Raw genomic sequence first — 23,880 nt, forward strand, 5'->3', positions numbered from 1 at the left:
CTCATTTAAGCAAAGATTAAACCATATTAACCTTAATTAGATTAATAGCTTGTGTCTAAACTTTCATTTAGGGAGCTGTTATGTAGCTGCAGCATGCTTCGTGCCACCCAATCACAGAGAATTGTTCGCTAAACAAAGCTGTTTGTGTTAAATAAATTTAAGGGCAAGGGTTCTTGGAAAGAGATTGGTAAGACTGCTTTGCTGCAGCCTGCTTTTGATTCTACACCCCCTTTTCCCATTTTAGTCACAACTAATGACAGCTATTAGCCTTTGGAAACACTGCAATACACCCTAATTAAAAGGTATGACAGATCATTATTAATTTTTAACATAGTTTAAGATTTAGCAGATACATTTTTTATAGGCCTTACTGTGATGGAGAGGCACCGTCACTGACTGCGGACAGTGCACGCTGCGACACACACACATAGACACCAAACGTTCCCCTCTTCACCACTCTCATTTCAATGGTCTCAATTCACCCACTAAACAACGCTGGTATTCCGCTGTCCCCCTCCGTTTCATAAAGTACTCAAGGGTGCACACTTAGGAGCTCAAACATATATTTACACAGCCTCATGTCCACTTACCTGCAAGGGTGTGTTGCATTCGCAAACCGCCATATCCCGCCCGTGTTTTCAAATGAGGAAACGGAGCGCATCATTTCCGCAGAATAAATAGGCGGATATGGCGGCATATGATTTTTGAAATTTAATCTTTTGGTTTTGTTGTCATGTATTTCTCTAAATATGAGGTTTGAGTTTAAAGAAAATGCCAGCTAAAATGTAAAAAATATTATTGTTACCACAATTTAAAAAATTATATAGAAGTTATACAAAACCAACAATAAGAAAAATAATAATAACAAAGAAATTACAATAATAAACAGTACAAACAAAAATGATTGTAGAAAACAAGGCACATTTTGTAAATACTATTTCCACCTTTTATTTGCACTTCTTGTAATTTTTTTGCGTTGCACTTTGTGAGGCCGGCAAACTGGGGCATGTGCCTTTTGACAAAATACAATCTTGGAACCCATCAGCAATAATTGCTTATCTTAGACTGACAATGCTATGTGGCATAAGCCTCTGGGAACATATACCAACTTTTCCGTAATTCCACACAAGCCAGCACTGAAGGACTTCCAGCTAAGACTTTTCTGTGCAACACTTTTGGTCCATTACATCCCCCGGGCTTGAGCCTGTTCATCTGTTTCAATTACTGTAGCTCTCAGTTCAGCAGTACATTCAAAAGACAGTATGTCACACAGGGCTTCACTCTGGTTTACTTCAATAGTGTGAGCCCGAACAAGAAATCCTTTCTTCTTGTCATTTACGTTGAATTTATAAGTCAGAAGTTTGCCACAATAACATCATTGTGATAAAGATGTATAAAAAATAAATAAAAAAAAAACTCTTTCAGCTCTTCTCAAGAGGAGAAGCAAAACACTTTTAAAGTGCTTGTTTGATAGTTGAAGTTGTTTGGTCGGATCAATCATTTCTGATTTATTCCAGTCGAGAATGTAACCTCTGATTGGCTTTTACAACACAGCTTCAGTCAGGTCTGTCACACAGGTTTAAATCTTGGATAAAGATGAATAAATTGTCACTGATAGACGCCAGAAAGTCATTACAGTGATGTGCTATCCACCTGCTTTTGTTCTCCATACGTACTGTTCTCCATGCATACACCAAAGCCTGCTGAAACATTCCTCATTAATACTACAAGGACTAAAAACATACTACTGAAAATCCACATACCTGAGTACAGATTCTACATTCCTATGCAGACTCTGTAAATATAGATACAATCAAATATTAGTCATTCGACATATAAACAAAACAGTTAAAGAGGGGGTGTAATGCCAGTTGTTAAGGCTTTATATTGTCCCTCTGATAGCGATGCAGTGGCCTTGTATGATATTTAGCTCCCTTTACTTATCTCACACCAGTGTCTTTGAAGACCCTCACATTAGCCTCTGTTGCAAAGAATTCCAGAAGCCAGCATTCTGGAAGCCTCCTTCACTGCTACCATGCTACAAAGTTGTGTTTCTCTTTTTTAAATGATACATTGCCCCTTTTAAGTAGATTCATTAACTGGTGGTGTCACATGTTAATGAATCTCATGTTGATCTCACTGAAAGCTCGTGTGAACAAGCCGTTCAGAGCATCCTGGGAGTACACCAACATGTGTTTACCTCACAATTTGAAACTTTTCCCACAATAAGTATTGAGATCAAACATTTGAACTTAATGTATATTTTTGAAATATAAAAAAAAGCATGGTGAAACCGCTTGAGAGCTCCTGTGAGGGGTTTCTTACTGATTGTAAAACAGACTGGAATTATTAACAATGCTTCTTTATGATTTATGAAAGCATATGAGACCACCAGGAGGAAGACTAATTACTTTGATATTGCTATTTTCTTTTATGCCTGTAAACACCATTAACCCTGGGTAAGTGTGAGATGAGGCCGTTAAAAAAGAACTCATTAATTAATCAATGTCTAAAAACAGCTAGTGCCTAAGTGCAGTTGACAATCCCTGAGTGTATCGTCACACCCCTAAAGCCAATGGGTTCTGATATTGGTCTGCTAATGAAACACATTTTTTAAGCAATAGGAAAAAAAACACAAGTCTCTGTGTCCAGCTCTTCCTCCTTTTGTTAACTTCAATAATCAATATATATATTCAGATTGTTTTTGTAAGTTACATTTTTGGACATTTTTGCCGGTATTGGACAGAACTACTGAAGAGAGTCAGGAAACTTGGGGAGCATAGAGTGTTGGAAGACATACAGCAAAGGGTCGAGGCTGGGAGTTAAAACAGTGACCACTGTTACATGAACTACGGCCTCTGAATATAGGTCACGCGCTTAAACTGCTAGGACAAAGGCAACAAAGGTTGTTAGACTTCTAATACCCAACTTTCAATTCTTTCTGTATCATAAAGAGACCCAATAACAGCTTTTTGTGAGTACAATGACCCTTTCTTTCTGAAATGACTTTTACCACAGCAGACCTAGAGTGTCAGTACATGTATTCAGTATCATACAAGTGAATTGCGTGAATAGATGTCAGTACCATTCATACTTGAGAATTATTATTATGGCTCTCCTTGCTTTATAAAAGTCTGCATTCAAAAGACGAGTTAATTAAGCTGCTTCTAGCACTCATCTAGAAAATTACAGTTATAACAGTTTGATAAAAGAGCACATTCACATGTTTATGATTCATTGTAAGCCCATCCAAACTGACGTTCTCTACCTTCAATAAGTGGCAGCCTTATTACATCGCCATGTTTATAGTTTGGTCAACCGTATTACATTGAACAGGAGCATTGAATAATAACACAGAGTTGTAGAAGAAGTTGAATAAACTGTGTGTCCAGCAGGGTCGAACATTTTTCTTGGGTTCGCCAACAAAGACAGTAAAGCCTTGAACTTCACACAAAAATGTGTGCAGATGTCACTGCATCTTGAATAATTGTAAACACTATCTCCATTCTGCTGTTTGTGACTGCAAATAAAGCTCCCATAACACAAAAGATAGCGGGGACTGGAGATTTTTTTTTCCTGCTGCAGGCAGCATTATCTGATTTTTTTATAGAGGTGCAGTCCAGTGTCATTAATAATAGACAGCTCCTGTCTGTACACAGTATGTTTCAGTGCCTCTTATGATTCCTGTCAAAGGCTAACAATTTTCCCAGCTGTTATGATGACTCTAACATTGTTGTTTTTTGTGTGTAACTGTCAAGTTGTCAAATCAGACTGACATGTTAAAAATTAAAGGAGTTTTGGCTGTTAGGGTGTCCTGATCATTTTGACGGGCTCCAAAACCCTTCTATTTGACATAGAATGTACCTTGGCAGGCTGTTTTTAATGCTGAAGTCAAACATAAGTCTTGTTTTTATAGGCTCTTACAAGCTGCTCTTTCAAGGTGGTATATTTATGCCCCCTGTTACACCTTGTCTGCAATGCCTAATGCAAGGATGCATAATGGTGGGGCAAAGTTGTGCCGCTTCTGATCCTCCTGATGTGTAGTGTCGGAGCAGGGTGGAACAGCGCTGTCTTTACAAGCATGTGTGAGTGTGAGTGTGAGTGTGAGTGTGAGTGTGAGTGTGAGTGTGAGTGTGTGTGTGTGTACGTAGCGCTCCCACTGTGTTTGCAAGCCGTGCCTCTCGTGAGTCTGCAACGCTGTAATGGGATGTGAAATCACCCACTAGGACACCAATATTACACCATCTCTGGTTGCAGTGAGTGAGTACAAAAGCATAGTGATGGTAGAACCATGGTTGCAGAGATGTAGTGTGATGTGAATATGGCATGGATAAATCCACAAAGGGCCTTATCTGACCATTAGACTTTTGTGTTATGGTGCTAAGGGAGAGGTAATGCTGTTACACCTGGATTGACTGCTGTTAATTCTTAACACAAAGAAACTAAGAACCTCTGTGCCAACTCTCCTTCCCCTTACAGCTGAACATATCCTGGCTTATCCATCTTAAACAGCTTAATGCCACAGTACAAGAACATCAGAGGGGGTGGCTCTGAACTACAACCAGTGGTTTAGGAAGTTCAGGGTCCAAGTCCTGATTTTCAGCACTTGTGACTTAACTCGGACTTTAGCACTGATGGCTGACATGAGCATCCACTAAATGTGGACTCAGAAGTTTCAGCACTTTTTTATTGATAAAGGTTTTTTTTTGTGTGATATTATTCATTTTTCTTACCAGACAACAAACATCCATGTGAAGTAAATTGGTGCAAACTAGTAAATTGGTGGATGCTAGAAGTAGGTTCAGCTCATCAAAATTTCTCAGAAAGACAAGCTCTAAACTTTATACGCAAGCTAACATTTTGCAAAAACCTATTCCTATCTAATATTACTGTAAGCTAGCTAACATTACTGTTAGCTAGGAATTTTCAGCATGTAATTATGGTACATTAAGTTTTTTTGTTTGATATTACCAGTTGTTTTCAATTAACTCCAACTGTGGTCATTTTGTAAAATGTAGCCTGGGAAAGAAATTGCTTGTGCAGAATTACGCACTGTGTGTGTTAAATTAATTATTAACAACTCCGGAGGTGCCGACAGGTTTTGATCTCATGTGAATGAATGTTTTTCGTTCTTAAATGGTCAGCTGCCACACACAGGCCATCCATTCACTAAAATAATCAGGAGTATAAGAACCGTCTTCATAATACGTCCCGTCATCAATCACATCTTTCTAAGAAAAAAACCTAATCTATTTCAAACGCTAAAGTTTAATTCAGTGGTCTCTGGTGAATTTATATATTTATGTTTTTCTGTTGAAATCACCAACAATATTTTCTATTGAGAGTTAACTGTGCACACAGGAGTGTTGCTAAGTACTGCAAGCTTCGGATATTTTTGAAAGTAAATCGATAAAGAAAACACACATTTGTTATAGGAAGAAATCAGCTGACAGCTGGCGCTGCTCAACGTAATTTCAAAAGCATTTTGCAGGGATCGATACAGTGCGAAACATAAAATGCATTTTAGGTGTCATATTTAATTTAACGATCTCAATATTAATCTGCGCTCCTCTGTATGTCTGTCTAAAAATGCACTGTACTACACGTGCTAATTCTCTGCCACAGACAGATTTACTTTGCTGCAACGCGCTCCACACTGACATAAAAACTTGCGTACACGGACTGAGACCTGGGGTGGGATGTGAGCGTGTCCTCCGCCCACGTTCAGATTGATAAATGCCGACCTTTGCGTGGAAATGGTCTTACACCCTGTTTTCAGTCGTACGCACGTTTCATAAATGAGGGCCAATGATTGTATGTCCCCATTAAGAGAGGCTTGGTTCACATTTACGCAATGTGCACTGCACTGTAACTTCTTTTATAATTTAGATTTCTAAAAGGTCCCACACAGTCACACTACACTCACACTACCTCCAACAATAGTACATTCTAGGGTTTGGAAATCCCTATATTCTGAAATTATTTGTGTTCTCACAACCCGTGTATGTAAATCATATATCTTTATATTATTTACAATACAAGAATAATGTAAATAAAACATTTTCCTGCCTACTGTGAAAATACTTAAACTGAATCAGGCACTGTGCAGAACCGTAGCAGCTGTGTCACCAAACGGTAGGAAAGAGAGCAAAACAGCATTCAAATGTCCTACTTAGACTGCAGGCTTTTAATGCTCGTCTTTGGAGATATGGACATTAAAGTCTGATCAATAAACCATCAGAATGGGGTCATGTACAGTTGCATAAAACAGAGATATGTATCTCTTTGTCATACATTTTAGATCCTTGACATTTACAAAGGACATTTCCATCTGTTGTTGGTAGGTAGTGTCAGATATCAGTCATTAGACTTTATTTATGTTGTGAAATGTGCTTTTGCTGCTCGGATGAAAGCCTGCAGTATCCATCAGACCTGAGATCACTTCATTGGTGAGATGAAAGAACTATGAGAGTGAAATCAGAGGAGTGCTTCTCTTTGTCTCTGTATATATTAAACCTAATTGTCTTTTTGTGTCCTTTTATACCTCACCAACCTACTTGTGATGTGACTTTCAATGATGGCCTTTTGTTCCTCTCAGCAGATTGTTGATTAGCTGGACTACGAGCACATACAGGTGCATATCAACAAATTAGAATATCATGAAAAAAAAATTAAAATGTCCATCAATTATTTTAGAAAGATTGAAATTTACATATTGAAGACTCATTATACATAAACAACATTTTTTCAAGCATTTGTCTATTTTTATTTTGATAATTATATGTTAGAAAACAAACAAAAAAAAACCCAAAACACTTCCCCATATATTAAGATCATTTCAAATAATAATGTAATCTGCTGGTGTTGGTCCATTGTGTTTTAACGAGTCTAAAGTCAACACAACCATCTACCAGGAAATTTGAAGAGCACTTCATGATCCCATCAGCTGTCAATCTTTATGGAGATGCTACTTCCCTTCTCCAGCAGCACCTGCCCACAGCGCCAAAACTACTATCAAACGCTGACCATGACATTACTCTGCTTGACTGGTCAGCAAATCCAGCGGATTTGAACCTCCGTAGAGAATCTGTGGGATATTTGTCAACATGAAGATAAACACACCCGACCCAAAAATACAGACAAGCTGAAGAATCAGAATCAGAATCAGAATCAGAATAAGCTTTATTCGCCAAGTATGCTTGAACACACAAGGAATTTGACTTTAGTAAACTGTGCTCTCTTGTACAAGGCATAAGAATAAGAATAAGAACTACAATAAAAAATAAAATAAAAAATATAATAACAATAACCTTAGCTATAAATACAAAGAAACAACAAATAGGCTGCTATTAAAAGTACTTGAGCAGTGCCACAGGTGGATTTCCTCTGTGCACACTGTAGGGATGCAGTTATTTGTGTTAACTGAGCCCCAACCAAGTATTGAGTGTTTTAATGAACATACTTTTCAGAGGTTTGACTTTTCTGTATTTTAAATCCTGTTTTGATTGATCGTATGAAATATCCTAATAATTTGAGATGTTGAATTTATGTTTTAGTGTGCTAGACCTCATAATCATCCAAGTTAAGTTAAAAAAAAGAATCTTGAAATATTTCACTTTACATGTAATGAATACAGAACAGATGTTAGTTTACCCTTTTAAACAAAATCCCTGTGAGCAAATCTTCATCACGTATTTCTGAAATATCTTGACATAATACCAAACTCAGAAAATTATTCTGCTTTGAATAAAAAAAGTCAAATAAGGTCTTTAAAAGGAGTGACTTAAAGTCTTAGAGTTTTTTTTTTGTACCTCATTAAAGCTGGGGTTGGTAATCAGATTTAGATACACTTTTTGTCATACTGGTTAAAATGATCTTCATGTCCTGATGGCAATCATTACATGATGTGTTCCTAAAAAAAAACTGCTATCCACAGCCGGAGTAAACCTGGGAAAACACTAACCAATCACCGTTTTTTGGCTCCCCAAATTTTAAACCAATCAAATCCCATCCAGCCGTTCTGCCCTCCTCCTGCGCGTACATTTCCCCAGCATTCACTCCTCCTCGTCCCCGTCTCCTGCCTCTACTTCCCCTGACTCTATTTACTGCCCCTCTCGCTTGTCTTCGGGCCTGTCCCCTCTGACCTGATGAGGTGCTTTGCTCAGGACTGTAGTCCGGATCAGAGTCTAAAAAGCTCTCACCAACAAGCAGAATAATTAATGACGTTCAGTAAGTCCTACAGAAAATATATATTTATTGTAGCGTCCGTCCGGACGCTGTAGGGATGACGAGCCGATTCGTGAACACGTTGAGCTTTAATACCCGGTCACTGTCGGCCGTAATCACGCCAACCAACAAAACAATAATCAATGTTTGAATGAATGAAGAACTTCTCCTCTTGTCTCTCCTCTCTCCCACTCGCACACTCTACACCTCTCCTGATGCCTTCACTGACCGTCAACACTGTAGGAATTAAGAACATCTACACTGAACACGTTTAACAAACAGTAGATCTGTTACAGTATTATATATGTATTATAACTTTTCTCCTGATATCGTGTCACCAGAACAACTGTATAATGCTAGCATGACAGTTGTGAGTACTAACAGCAGCCATGTTTGTTTGTGTTTTTAACTTTCACTATGATAATGTTTTGGTGAGGACCGGTTTTGAATCAGTCACCATCATATGGTCGAGAATCAGCGGCGCTCGTGCATGTGAGCGGGGGGGCGTCGTTTTTGGAGGAGCTCTGAGGGAGGAGGGGAGGGGTTAGACGGAGTCATGAGGAAAAGCTACATTCAAATTCATGCTGGTTTACCGAGACTACCAACCCTAGCTTTAAATGATCCAGCTTAATGAAATGCAAATTTATTCTCTGAAAGTTGAACTACTGGAGAACAAATCTCTCCCTATTTCACATGAAAGACTATTTTGGTGTTTGTTTGGTTTGGTATTTCAACATCACAATTGTGTAAGCTGCATATTGAAAAACTTTGGCTTTGTGTTGTTTCAAACAGCTTCTCATACTTGGGGCAGGAGAGGGGAACAGATGAATGTAGAAACAGCTGTCTTGTGTCAGACTCTGTTTACACATTGAACAGAAACTCCAAATGGAGAAACAACCAATATAAAAAATGTTTCATTCCTCTACATTGGTGACAGCTGTGGCTGGAGGTGTGATAAGGATGGAAAACGTGGTGTTTTATAACGATGATATTGTTTTCATTTTGCTATTTGAAGCTGTTTACAGTTTTGTTTAGAAGAATTTCAGAGGAAACAGAATCAGTTGATGGTTGAGGAAATGTCAGTAAATGTGAATCCAAAGTAGAATCAAGAGAATATAAATATTTGTATTGTCTTTCTTCTTCAGTGGTATGCCAGTCCAGACTATAACCTGTTTGGGCCATACGTGGAGCACCGTAAACTCCATCCCAGCCAGCCCTTCTACATCCTCCACCCCAGCTATGTGTGGAGACTGTGGGATGTTATTCAAGGCAACACTCAGGAGAACATCCAGCCCAATCCCCCATCGTCTGGCTTCATAGGTGAGTACACACACGTACTTAATAGCACACATACTGTCAGTATGCATGCAGAGTGCGTCAGTTCTCTTCCAGCTGCCTTTATATTCTAATCTCTCTGTTTCCTCAACTGCTCCCAGAAGAGATATAGGCGCAGAGACACACATACATATCATTTCTAAGAAATGATGAAATTTTTATCTTTAGTATGCATAGTGGCATTATCAGTATGCAGCAGGGCTTTGCAATGCTCTCCAGAGCAGTTCATTTGTGCAGGGGTGGAGTGGAAGTGTGACCACTGTAAGCTCCTCTGAGAAACTCTCCTGCTTGTTGATATCCTCTTCATGTTGTTTTTTCCACTCTGTAATTTCAAGCATTTTTTATTCGCTTTTTTCCGCTCACAGAGGCTTAACATCATACACTCAATCGTGGTTGAATTTGTTTGCCTCAGAGCAACACAACATTATTAATACTAAATAAACGTATCAAAATGTATTTTTACTCGTCCCTGTTATGTTTGTTGCAGACAACACAACAAAATACAGATTCTGTATTGTACATATTACGGTGAAATAAGCCTCGTCTGTGTGGTCTTGAATGCTTTCCTTGACTTGGTGAATTTGACTGTAAACAAAGATGAAAGTAATATGCAGACTACACAAGAAAGCAAACAAACTATTATAAAGTGCTTACTTTAAGCAAGTGCTTGCTTAAAGTAACCTCAAATGGCTACATTTAAATATAAAAAGCAGCACTTTAAATTTGTTCATCCAGCAGTTTTGCACTCTATCATATTTCTGCACTTGAGTTGTTTTAAAATGTACTTCTAAAGGCTTAAAGTGGACATTTCCCCTGAATAAAACAACTTTGGATTTGTTATCAACAATTTTATACAGGCTATGGAAAGTAATGGTAATCAAAATTTTATGTAAAACATAATGACTAAACAGAAATCATTTTCCTCTGATGTCACATTAAAGGTGGAAGAAAATGCAGTTTCACCATTGTGTTCGAACTTTTCAATCTTATAATAGTATGTAGTTTGAGAATATTATAAATTGTTATTGTTTTGCTGTGTCTTGCTCAGAATGACAGTAGTTATAAAAAACTGGATGGATCAGGCAAATTTTTAAGGTAACAAATATGATTTGGTATCAGCTAGCGCTATCAACAGATAACATTAGCATCCAACTTTAAATGCTAAAGAATCACATGTTGAAAATTCATAGCTAGCAGTAATGTTAGCTAGCTAACAGAAATATTAGCTTGGAATAGGTTTTTGCAAATGGTAGCTTGCGTATAAAATTTAAAGCTGGTCTTTCTGAGTTATTTTGATGCACTGACACCTACTTTTAGCATCCACCAATTTACTAGCATACACTGATAGAAATGCTCTATGCATATTTTCAATTCACAGATATTTGGTTAGAGGCTAGCATGAGTTGTTGTCTAATATTATCTTATGGTCTTCAGGATTAATTTGGAGATGGAGAATAGGGTTGCAAAGGAGTGGAAAATTTCCAGTAAATTTCCTGAAAGTTTCTAGTAAATTTCCATGGGAAGTCAAGCTGGGGAATTTGGGAAATATTTCAAATTAGAAACATTCCATGGGAATTAATGGGAATACATGGGAATACATGGGAATTAATGGGAATACATGGGAATAAACTAGGAATTGAGGGTAATTTAATGGAAAGGTATTATTTCCAAGCATAAATATTTGTTTTGTTATAAGCAGACATCCATCCAAAATAGAAGTCATCTGTGCATGTGTGGGAGGAATGCACAGTGCATGAAGGGGGCATGGTCTCTATAGCCCTGCAGTAAGCAGTGTGTTATGTGCATGTGATTGAGGAATAGCATAGATATTCAATTGTACTTACATGAAATCTGTTTGTTTTAGTCAGGATTATGCTAAAATATATTTTACCCAACTATATTTAAGTTCCCTATTAAGAGCCAACCTTCAATTTAGTAAATTCCTGGTTTATTCCCATTTATTCCTATAACTATCCCATGGAAAGTTTCCAACATTGAAAATTCCCGGAATTTTGCAACCCTGATGGAGAAACAATTATAAGTGATATTAAAGCTGCTGTTAGTAGTTACAGAGTAAACATCTGTTCAGATCGAGGGACTTCGAATGTCAACGCTATCCCTCCCAACCAGATTTCCTTGTAGCCCCCCAACACAAATCAGTGTGTGCAGTCATGATAGTACCGGACTCCTAACCAATCGGAGGACGTAGTAGGGGCTGCCCCCTAACCAATCAGGACAGAAGATTGGACATTAGCTATGATTGGTCCGTCATAACGGGACAAGGGGAATAATAACATTGCTTGATACAAAAGCATTGGAAAACAAATTATTATGCAAGTTGGTGATAAGAGCATATAACTTGTAAAAATTAAAAACTAGGCACCATTTTAAACGTTCTATTGATTGAAAATAATAATATTTACTACAACTGTTTTCAAACTTCAACAAAAACAACAGTTTTCTTTACATTTGTATACAAAATAAAACTGTTAATGTCTTTAAAACATTTCAAATCTAAAGTGTTTTTCTAATGTCCAATATAACCTCCTTTTCTTTCAGTGAGGGTCAGAGGTCACTGGTAAACTGATTTAGTGAGGTTTCTGATGACTTCTCTGCTGACACTGTGAGCTGTACCTTGTATGGCTTTTCAAAGATGCTCATTGAGCTGTATTTCTTGCCATTACTGAATGTTCTCAGTTTTTTCTGTCTTGTCATATCCTGTTAGACGTAATTAAAAGGCCTTCTTATTACTTGTGCTACACCCTAAACATATGGATTGATTTTTACCCAGCTGTCAGTACAGACCAGCCATGAGCAAAGGTCAATTCCCCTGTGTTCTTGTTAGAGACTTGTATTTCTTTCAGAAAAATTAAATTGACATAATCTCATCAATTATTAAACTCCACATCCCCCTTCACAATTATAAAGAAGTGCACATACATATGTCCTGGTATTCAATTTGTGGCCCCTGGGCCTAAACCAGCCTGCAGGCAACCTCTGAGTGGCCCAGAGCAGACCTGCTTATGTGAATCCAATATATGACAAAAGAATTACGCAGCACGTACTGTGTGCACAAACTAAGCTTGTGAGTAAGCCATCATACTTCATTTTAACTTTGTCAAGAGTAACACCTGTGCAGTACTGATCACAACAGAGGTCTGTGGTACAGTATGTCAAAAGATGAGTTCCTTTTTCTGTAGCAGCACTGTTTGCAGGTTGGAAATCAAAAATAACAAATATAACAATTTTGGGTGCCCAGGAGGTCATTTTTTGTTTCTGTCGTCACAAATTTTGAACATTTTTACTAGTACCAAAATTAAAATTCTGATATTGTTGACAACTGTACGTTGAATAACGAAGGAATAAATTGTCTGGAGGCATCACTTTAAAAAAACACCAAACTTTCTGCCTAACGAAAGAAAGAATGCAGGACAAGTAGACAAAGTACAGAGTTTGTGTGCAGCTCATGAATGAAAATGTACAACTCTGGGTAGGTCCTGAAAAAGCCAAACAGAGAGCCACTGCAGCTTCCCTCCAGACTCCAAAGTAGTGAGAGAATACAAGCTAGTCCATGCAATGGTAGCACTGATTACTAGTTTTCATAATGGTCATGCACTTCAATACGCCTCTTCAAGATATGTGACCGAAAGTTTTTCAAATGTGAAACAATAAGATATTCTATTATACTAAATTAATTTTCCTTTAACAAAAGTAGTTCAATCCGGAGAGACACAATTTTAATAATAAAGGTTATTTATTTCAACTGAATGAATAATGAAACTTGACAGAAATCTTTGGCGTAAGGACTCTATGGGGATAATTTTCTGAGTGTAGGATGCATGAATTTGGCAGCAGAAGAAATCCCCCTAGAGTCCAGACATTGGTGGTGGTGGTTGATGAATCCTAGGATATGAAGACTTGCAGAGACCAGGTGGAGATGGGGAGGGGGAGGGGTGCGCACCATCAATGCAAGAAGGAACTAGCAGGAGAGTTAGACACATTTAAAAAGACAGCAGAACGTTGATAGGCTGAGGATAAGCGCGTGCCACTGAGCTATTTGATGATTAACCAATGACAGCTCAGGAGCAGGTGAGCTATTGAACGAGGGAGAGGAGAGTTAGACAACTGCTGTGATTGATTTATAGTCTTCCTGTCTGAACTTTCGCTACAGCTATATAAAAAAAAAGGTTTTGAATGCTGCTGAAAATATTCAGCCCGCCTAATTGTCCTGGTCTTCAATACGGCCCTGTTGAAAATGGAATTGATGCAAAGAATGTAATTGAATAGCCTTGCTGTACATGTTCCATCAGTATACTCAATACTCTCTCCCTTGACATTTGGCAAAAGCTTTTGTACAAAGTGACTAAAGAAGGCGTGTTAACCTCCAAAAGAACAAGAGCTCTTCTTTTGTTTCACAGGAAATTAGTAAGTGCAAGGACTTGGTCCCTGGTTGCCATGGCTACAGGGTGAAGGAACGCCGCTGTGTAATTTTTTTTTTGTCAGAAACACAGTCATTACATTAACAAGAGGGGAGGTGATGCACTGTGCACTGTCAATACAGCTGCCATTATGGGGATTCTTCATTCAGAGAATGATTGCTGGCACTGTCACCAATCAGAACAGGATCATTTGACTTAAAGATTGGCGTCACGTTTTAGATTGTACCATGTTTCATTTATATAACAGTGCAGTTGATGGTTACATGCTTCCAACAGCTAGTCAATAATGTAGCCTTTTCTGTATGAACGATAGCAAACACAGGTTACACAAGACACTCTGTCCTTTCTCCAAAAAAGGGACAGATCCACTGACAATAATGTGGCACTTTGTCCCTCTGTATTCCTTTTAGAAAAGTGACTTTTGTTCTATGATTTTTTTGTAGCACCTTTTTAAAAAACAGAAAGACAACAATTCTCTTCCACAGCAATGACGTTTATTAAAACAAAGAAAACCAACAGTCAAACACAATGAAATGACCACGTCACTTAGAGTCATACTGGGATAGCATCCAGTCTTGGTTGGGACTAACTCCTGTCAGCTTCCAGATGAGCTGAAGTCAGATTGTCCAAATACTGTCCTATAGCTGAGTGTCATCACCACCCTGCAGTGAGAGAGGTCGGCCATTGCTGTTTCACAGTGAAACATTAGCGACTCAAGCTGCACAAGCTCTGAGAATGTTGCATTCGGCACCATGCTGCACTTGTTTCTGGCTGTGGACCAGAATTGTGAATAAACCCTCTGAAACCTGTGACTTTTCCGGAAAAAGCTCAGCAGACGTGTTCAGGAGGCTTTCGTAAATACCATAACGATGCTTGAAGAGAGCATCTAGGTTTCTCTTCCGCAATTAGTTAGTGTCATCTTGGCTTATCATTAGTCTTGTGTTGATCATCCTGTGCTTCAGACAGTCAAACATCACAGATTTCCTCCCTTCTTTTCCATCCTCCCTTCTTTTCCATCCAGGCATTGAAAGTCTGTAAGTCGTGACACAAGCCATTTGGCATCCCATTTCCACTTTTTGTCTGCTCCCCTCCCCATATGGGATTTTGGCCATTATTGTCCTTGTATCCAACAGGCCTATGGCTCCACCATGGAAGCCTAGCTTGTCTCTTGCATCAAATGAAGATGATATTTACTGTCTGGATCTCCATGGTTCTGATCCATTCAAAAGTGATCATACAAAGAAACATGCAACAAAATCATGCAATATCACAGACCCAAAAAATATGAAATTTCGATGTACGTATATACAAGTTGAAAGTCGGGTAAAGCCTTTTAGTGATCATTTTCAGGATTCTGCAGAACAGCGCAGATGCTGGAGGAAAGGATGAAGCTTAAATCATGAGCACATTGAACCACTTACACACTGATTGAAGAAGCACAAATGATTATCAAGCGTTGGCGTTTACAGTAGCACAGTGACAGTGACCGAACAGCAACAGAAAGTAGACACAGGGATTTTGTGTTGTAGAGAAGACATGACCATAACAGGACCTGGATTTCAAAAAGGAGTTCAGCCAAAGGAAAATGCGTTACAGAAATCTTCAGAGTTTTGACAAACCACAAAATTCTCCAAACTTCTTCTTCTTCCTGGGAAGAAATATTTCTTGATTATTATCACCATTGTTGGAATGTCATAAGAGAAAAATTGTGCTTTGTCTCAGTGACAGAGGAGTTTACAGAAATCATGTACTCCTATGAAACCTTTTTATACAAGCCATTACCGTAATCTGTGAAACCCATATTGAAAGAAAGAAATACAAGTACATTATATGGCCTAAAATACATGTACACACTCTCTGGTGTGCATTTGATCAGCAGCTTCTACTTCCGAACTGCAGGAATGCTAATACTAGCGTGAAAATAACACTTTAAACAGTTTTGTGAAGATCCTTTCAACGCTATAAAGCTCTTTTTGTCAAAGTAAGACCAGAAAATAAGTAGTTTCAAACTGTTTCCCGCTTAAGAGCTGGACTGGCCCACAGAGGGGCTCAAGCTAAACCCTTCAAACCCCTTTTGGATGAAGTAGAAGCTGCCTGCAAGTGAGGTCTTATCACCAAATATCAGCACTCGACTTCACATCGTGGCTCTAAGGGAGCAAATCTCAGACGCCTTAAGTCCAGAATTTGGGGGTAGCTTTTCTGGAGAAGTGGATGCTGTTGGTGCAACATTTTAATAACGCTTGTGATTAGAGATAAGAAAGCAGAATTTTGGCCATATAATGCAAATTAAAGATTTATAGTACCTTTTTATTTTTTGGACATTGCAAACTTAAAACATAAAAATGAAATGGACACAAAAAAGATTATATTCTGTAAAACACAAGCTCACACAGAAAAGTACAGAAAATAAATTTACTCTTGCAAACATCTTGCTTTAGTCCACATTCCACAGAAGTTCACGTTGCAAGTGTAAGCGTCAGTTTAACTGTATTTCCTTCGTGCTCATGTTGAGATTACCCCTGACTTAGTTCTGGACCTCAGGGGGGTTGGTGTGCTTGGTGTTAGGGGTGCTGCAGCACTGGTTGAGAGCGTCGGTGGACATCTGCGCGGTGCAGGCCACCGTGTTGCTGTAGACCCTGCGGTTCAGCTGGATCACAGTGGTCTTCGAGGGCATGGAGATGTTGCCGTTCTCTCCTGACCAGTGGTCGCAGTGGAACAGAATCAGGAAACACCTGTAGAACTGAGAGAAAAGATTATGTGACCATGATGTACACGCTCACACTGAGAACTCCCCAACTCGACAGGAATTTATCAGACTGACTAACCTTGTGGTAGAGGTATGCTATTCATAGTTTTCAGAGTTTGATTGTGCTGAAATCATCCGTCAGAGCACTTTCATGTCATTATAGTCAACAAGCAGAGAAAATGGTCCCCTAATGACTTGTTGCACTGGAAAGCAACATTGCCATTTACATGTAGTGGCTATTTTGACCTTTGTGGTGACTCAACTCGTCAGACGAAAAAGGTCTGAGAGCCGCTTTGTCAAATGTAGGTAAAAGGCTATATCTGTGTCCCCTGAACTTTTAGACATATGACTCATGAAGACATCTATTTTCTGTTTTACAACTCAAGGCAGTCTAACTCTGTCTTATTGCACAATAATCAGACACATAAGTGGAGACAAATGCAGTATGGTGCACTTTAGTACTTTAAAGTTTTTTCAAGGTGAGATGTCCAACAGGTAATAATAATGCTCATAAAATTGGTTGGAAAATGTACTCAAAATTACATATTTGTCTGATAGATCAGAACTGTGCTGGGGAAAAGGCGCTGTAAAGGCATGTGAGACTTTTTGCAAGCCGTCCTAAAGCACATTGTGGCTAAAGAGATTTGATAGTCATTGCATATGTACTGCACTTCTATAGCTTTTTGTGGTCAGCAGGCCTTGAAAAAAAACCACTTCACACCACACATTATTTATCCCATTCACACACACGTTCCAGTAGTCGCAGCAGAGGCTCATCAGGCTCTGATTCAAAGTCATTTGAACACATAATCACACAGCAATATCACAGCAGATGGCAGCAATTTAGGCTTCAGTAACTCCACCTTTATAACTTGTTATAAAAACATCGTCCACAAAAAGCGAACGTTGTGGAGGAAAAGAAATGTCCAGCATTCTTAGAAACACACTATGGAGAAAAAGGCTGTGGCAAAAAAAATATAGCTTTCAGTGTGAAGGATTTGACTTGCTTGTTTGCGGCGATCGTTATCACACTAGAGCAATGGAAGCAGCAATGGAAAAGGTGAAGAGCTGTGCACAGAATGAGAATTGTCAGAGAGAAACGGAGAAAAGAAATTGTACAAAGCCGGGTGTGGAATGAGAAGTTACAACAGAAAATAAGATGTACAACTACCTGCTCTTTGTGTCGGTACATAGCACATTAAATAAAAGATACCATGCAGAGCATGCTGAGGCAGGCAAACTCACTGTCTTCATTTATTATGTATTCACTTCTATCTTTAGCCTTATCTAAAGCAGGCTTTTGCTGAGGGTGCGCACTCTTTTTCTGCACTGAACTTTACATTCACATGTCAAAAAAATCACATTAGCACCTGAGTCCTTGACTTTTGACTATGTGCTGATCCAGGGGAGATTTTATGATTAATGCTTCTCATAAAGGTGCATGTGTAGCAGCTGCTCAGGAAGATTACTACACCTTTTATTTTACATAATCAGATTATCCAACGTTTTATCCAGGCATTGTAATTCTCATTCACAAGCAGATAGGTAATTTATGTTCATGTACAGGAGGTTGAAAACAAATGTAACTCTGCTAAAGCTCACTGTTTTATTCAGGGTCCGTGGCCATGAGCTAATGAGCTAAGATTCTCGTCTGATAATCTGACCAATTATTCTTTTCAGTCAACCAGACATTGTAGATATGAAATGTTGGTCACTTATTCAAGATCTGGAGATTGTTTTCTCACATTTATCGAAGTACTTATTTTTCACATTGACAACCCAGTGTCATATTTCACAACGTTTCTTTCACTACTTGTCTATCAATACTACATGCTTTTAAGTAGCTAGCTAGCTAGCTACTTAAAGCTGCACTGCTTACTATCCTGCCAAGTAAGATGTGATGGTTGACTGGTACTCTACATGTGGGAAAACCAAGCAACAACCTCCAGTCTGAAAATATGAGTCAAATGCGGAAGTGCTAAAAATTGCAGTTCATCAAGGATCTGCTTGAGGCTGGCTCCGGAAGTACCGGAAGTCACATACACATGAATGGGAAAAAGACGATCTTTACAGCAGAAATAAACATGTTTACAGCCTGGTACAAAAGACGAGTGTAGTCTGGATAGCTCATTTCTCAATCGGCACACACTGTGGGGGAGGTGAATCTTTTTTCTAACGCGGCAATTTCAAAGATATTGAGATTACAAGTCTTCCAATGAGAGGCACAGCTGACTTGATTGCCAGGCAGGAACACTGTAGCTGTTAGCTAGGAGGCTCAAAGCCCGCCTCTTTACGTCACAAAAAAGTGCGTTCCAGAGATTTAAAAACAATTATAAGCTTTATATGCGATCGTAGTTTTTTTTGCTGATGTTTATATTTGGTCTTAAATTAAATGTTGTGTTGATTTATTGATGTTGGAGGGCTGAAAACTGTACCTTTCTCTGTCTTTCAATGGCAGCTAAGGAGGAAGATATTTTTTCCTGACAAATATAAAATACATTGTCTCTCTCTTTGTCTCTTCTGCTGTTTCAGGCATCCTTGTGATGATGGCGCTGTGCGAGGAGGTGCACGTGTACGAGTACATCCCCTCCATGAGGCAGACGGACCTGTGCCACTACCATGAGCGTTATTACGACGCTGCCTGTACACTGGGTGCCTACCATCCGCTCCTGTACGAGAAGAGCCTGATCCAGCGGATCAACACAGGCCCAGATAGGGACCTAAGGAGGAAGGGGCGGGTCACTCTTCCAGGCTTAAGCACCATCAACTGTGACATCTGAGATATGAAAACTGACCTTCTGAGCCTGAAATACAAACACACACCAGCCTTTTGCTGGCTGACGAAGGGAGAGGTGCAATAAAGCCACAGGAGACACAGAGGCTGGAGCTTACAAGTTTGAAATGAGACCCATGAAGAACATAAGCCATAGCCCTCCAGGGGGGATCATCATGGAGAACTTGTCTTCATTAAGATGGTTTACCTGACCAGAGACTGGCAGGAAGAGCCTCCAGGATGGGGCTGAAAAAGACATTTCTCTCTGCTTTAGCTGAGCCACGTTAGCTGTGGAGCTGACTAGGGTAGCAACAGATCAGTGTTTTTAGACAGGCAAGTGAATTTTCAATAACTGAGTGTGTTTCAGTGGTGTAAACAGTATTTTTCATTAGGGTGGTTCTCCACTTAAAGGAAACACCACTGTTCATAGCGGTGGAAATTTGTGATTTCTTTTTTACCAATTTAAAAGGTTGTGAAAAAGTAGTCATCCGTGCTGAATGTCAGAAATGGAACACATGCTCTTAAATGTACACATCCATCATAACACATAGGAAGGCACGGTGGAAAGGAGAGAAGTGAAACTCTCAGCAGTTACATTGCTGTTCATGTCGTCACTCTGTAGGGGTGCTACCTGTTCAACATTCCTCTTAAATCTTCCTGTGAAGTCAGACGCTGTTTTGTGTTTTCATGAGGGGTTCCTCTCAAACAACTGATGTTTTCAAGCCTATTACTCAATTACTCCCCTGTGTATGCCAACCTGCCAGCTAAATACCATTTAGTGTTGAGAGGCTTAAGTAAGGTAATTTAAAAAACAGGATAGAAGGAAAGAAAGCACCGGTTTTTGGATTCATCCCACGTACAGTTTAACAGCCTTTTTTTAATGAAAACCTTAATTAATTCAAAACAAACGGGGCCAAAATGAATTTTCGGTGCTCTGAACAGCCGTAGCCCTGTGCCCAGTGGTCGACTGAACACTTTCCTCGAGGTTGCCTTGTGCCTGTTTCGATACATGCAGTACAAACAGTGGCAGGACTGCAGGAACATGGAGTTTAATTGCTGTTAGGGGTATTGGAGCAGTTCATATTGCTGAAGCAAGCTGTATCAGGGGACTCTCAGCTCTGCATCAGCAACCACCAGCTCCAATTTGCGACGGTCAGTTCACTCTTTATTGAATGTATTTTTTCAGCAGTGTCTGCAAATGTGCAGGGTTATTTTTTGGTCATGTAACAGCATTAAGCTCATTTCCTACATCTATAAATGTCTCCTGTTTCCTGGATCCTCTAATAGCAGGGTGCACCTGTTTGCAGCTGCTGGTGGAGACAATAATAAAAGAGGAATTTAAGATGGTAATATCATCAAAATTGCTTTATCTCGGGCTAGGATGATTTTTTATGTTTACAGTCGGTCAGTGCAGCATCTGCAGTGAGCTCTGAAGGGTTATTTGCTCGTCGTGGGAGGTGGAGGAGGAGCTGGTTGTGATTTTTGCTGCAGGTGATTATTGAGAAAAGTCTTGCCTGTGAACGGAGATTTTCGTTGATAAGTGTAATATTCTACAAAATGTTCTTGTGCCATTGGTTGTGGTTTGATAAAAGATGTGACAAGTCGTCAGAGAAATGTTTCTTTGAATATCCAGTATGTTGAGTTAGATGGCTCTGTAGTCGTAGTATGTAGATGGTTCTGGGGCTTAGCATTACTTGTGGTTGAGAGGGGCTGGGTATCGTTCAAAATTTGAACAAAAACATTCTTTTTTCTACAAAATAACTTTTTATAATTATACACATGCCTGATATTGAGGGGAAAAAAAGCATCTGACAAGGTATTTTGGTGCAAAATGACAACTGGGCGAAAGAAGTATTGATCAAATCTACTGCTATGTCCATTCATAATGCAACAGTGATACACTGTATGTCATGATACCACATCTTATTTTGAAATGTAGTTAGTGTTAAAGCTCCAATGGGGAATTTTTGACTAGTTATGAAACTAGTCTGCACTGCTTACTAGACTGAAATTAACAGTGATGTGTCTTTATAACTTACAAAAGCAAAATAGACCATCAACAACATGACTTTTTATTATAAGTCTTTAATTTTATAATTACCGCCTTGAACAGCTGTGAGAGCGCTGGTGTCAGACCATAGACTGTATAGTGCTGTTTTGAGACCAATCGTCGGTGGGAGCCACATTGCTTCTGTCAAGCCAGTGTGACGTAAAGAGGCAGAGTTTGAGCCTCCTAGCCAACAGCTGCAGTGTTCCCACAGGCAGCTGTGCCTCTCATTGGAAGACAAGTAATCTCAATAACTTCGAAATTGCTGCGTTAGAAAAAAATTCACCCCTCTCACAGAGTGTGCTGATCAAGCAATGAGCTATCCAGACTACACTCGTCTTTTGTACCAGGCTGTAAACATGATTATTTCTACTGTAAAGATCAGCTTTTTCCCCATTCATGTGTATGTGGTTTCCTGTACTTCCGGAGCCAGCCTCAAGCGTCCTCGATGAACTGCAGCTTTTAACAGTTCCGCATTGGACTCATATTCTTAGACCGGAGGTTGCCCCTTGTGTCAGACATGACAATTTGCAGTACACTGAAAAAAAAAAAAGCTTCTATTTATTTAACTTTTTCAACTACAGATAGTAAGTGATACATTTGTAACTATAAGCAGGATGATGTTTTTCGTCAGAAAACAACGCTTACACACGTACAGGACAAGATCTGCAAAGAGAAAAGATGTGCCACTCTGTTTACAGGGGGCGCCAAAATCAACACTAACAGAAGATTCCTTTATAGCTTTTTACATTTTAAACTTAAAAAAAAAGTAATAAATAAAGGAAAATAATGTATTAACTCCAAAAATGTAGTCACTTCTTAAGAGCAGTTTCAAAACAAACAAACTTTAAAATCTTAATGAAGGATTAAAGATTAAAATAACCAGATGGGTAGAGCTTTTGGGTGAATTACATTTTGACAAAGACTTTCATCGGCTTTATGCAAAATGTGTAAATCTAATTTTGGCATAGAGCAGTTTTCAGTGATTGGCAGTTGCTTCAGTGGGAATTGATTTAAAGTAACTCTGATGGATTAATGATCTCAGATTTTGTATATTAAATATGTTTGGCTGTGCCACTAAGGCATACTTGACTGTTTCTGATGCATACAGATTTATTTTTTTCTGTTTGCAAACAGTGGTTTGGTTTGATACCCAGCCCCAGTTTCAGGCGGATCTTTTTGCATGTTATTAAAAAAGTCTTGGAACTAGTAGCCAGGGAAGTCAACAGCAGTTGGAGGACTGTTACAAGGGATTTAATAAGTAGTCTGAAGAAACCAGTTTTTGAATCTTAAGGAGGTTTTTTTTGGTTCATTTTGGTTCTGCTGTAGGTTTTCTCTGCTGAAATAAATCATCAGATGTTTATTACTTGTGATTGTAACACACTGAAGGTGCAAAACCCATGAAAATATAATACATGTATATTTCTGATAATAACTTTGATTACTTTCCAGTGCACAGAGCATGCAAATCAGAATCAGGGCTAATAGTCTTAAACTGTCTGTGCTGTACTGTGCTGCAAGTAGACACCATTGTCATCAATGTTTTGAGGGCGATTGTGCTACCAATTATTATTATTTTTTTTTTTTTAGTGGTGTTTTGCAGGTTGTAGTTGCATGCTAGTTGCAGGCAGGGACATCCCAACAAGCTGTGGCGCAGCTAACATTAGTTTCCTGGGAGTGTTTAAGGAGGTGCAATTCATTCTGAAATCTCATCCTGGTATCAAAATTTTGTGCCAAATTCCATCTTGTGTCGTCTTAGAAGGGTTAAATACGGATGGTAAGGGATACTCTTGAGGTAGCACGACTTTTAGGTGCTACTGCTTATTTTTGGGACGCTTAAAGTGGAAAACGATCTCATTTGTAATCTCTAAACTTTATTAATACACCAGTGGTGAATTAGGGAGATACGAGAACAGACTGCTAACACTGTTTCTTACATTTTCCCTCTTTTCTTTTTTTTCTCTCGAGGTCTGATTTTCTTGTCTTTTTTTTTTACTCTGTAATGTGGGAATTGCTGCACCACACTGCCTCTAAAGGATTGTAAAACATAGAGTTTCCCTCCTGCAGCTTACACTATTCTTAAAAAGAGGAAGAAGAAAAAGAAGCATCCATGACTGGACATAATAAGAGTGAAGGTCCTGTTTTCACTCCCAGCAGCCTTAGGGTGTCTTTCTTGATTTTGATTTGTTAGTGAATTCTTTTCTTACACTTGAATTGATATAAAAATAGACCATTTGTATGATTTCAGCTGTTGTAAGTTGTCTTTTTTTACCGTGTAAATAAAGTGTTGTAAAGCTGTCTGTGTCTGACTCAC

General features: G+C 38.9%; 2 protein-coding genes across 2 annotated transcripts in view; one reads left to right on the forward strand and one right to left on the reverse strand.

Moving 5' to 3' along the window:
• The window catches only part of st6gal2a (ST6 beta-galactosamide alpha-2,6-sialyltranferase 2a), an 81,380-nt gene extending 57,517 nt beyond the window's left edge, over window positions 1-23,863 (forward strand). Inside the window, exons 6-7 of the mRNA XM_034693357.1 lie at window positions 9,372-9,546; window positions 19,279-23,863. Of these exons, the coding sequence (XP_034549248.1) occupies window positions 9,372-9,546; window positions 19,279-19,526 (423 nt within the window). The 3' untranslated portion in view covers window positions 19,527-23,863. The remainder of the gene's footprint in view (window positions 1-9,371; window positions 9,547-19,278) is intronic.
• tmtops2b (teleost multiple tissue opsin 2b) overlaps window positions 14,473-23,880 on the reverse strand; it is a 43,790-nt gene continuing 34,382 nt past the window's right edge. The window contains exon 4 of the mRNA XM_034693358.1: window positions 14,473-16,740. Within this exon, the coding sequence (XP_034549249.1) occupies window positions 16,525-16,740 (216 nt within the window). The 3' untranslated portion in view covers window positions 14,473-16,524. The remainder of the gene's footprint in view (window positions 16,741-23,880) is intronic.

This window comes from Notolabrus celidotus, chromosome 10, assembly GCF_009762535.1.
Source record: "Notolabrus celidotus isolate fNotCel1 chromosome 10, fNotCel1.pri, whole genome shotgun sequence".
NCBI lineage: Eukaryota > Metazoa > Chordata > Actinopteri > Labriformes > Labridae > Notolabrus > Notolabrus celidotus.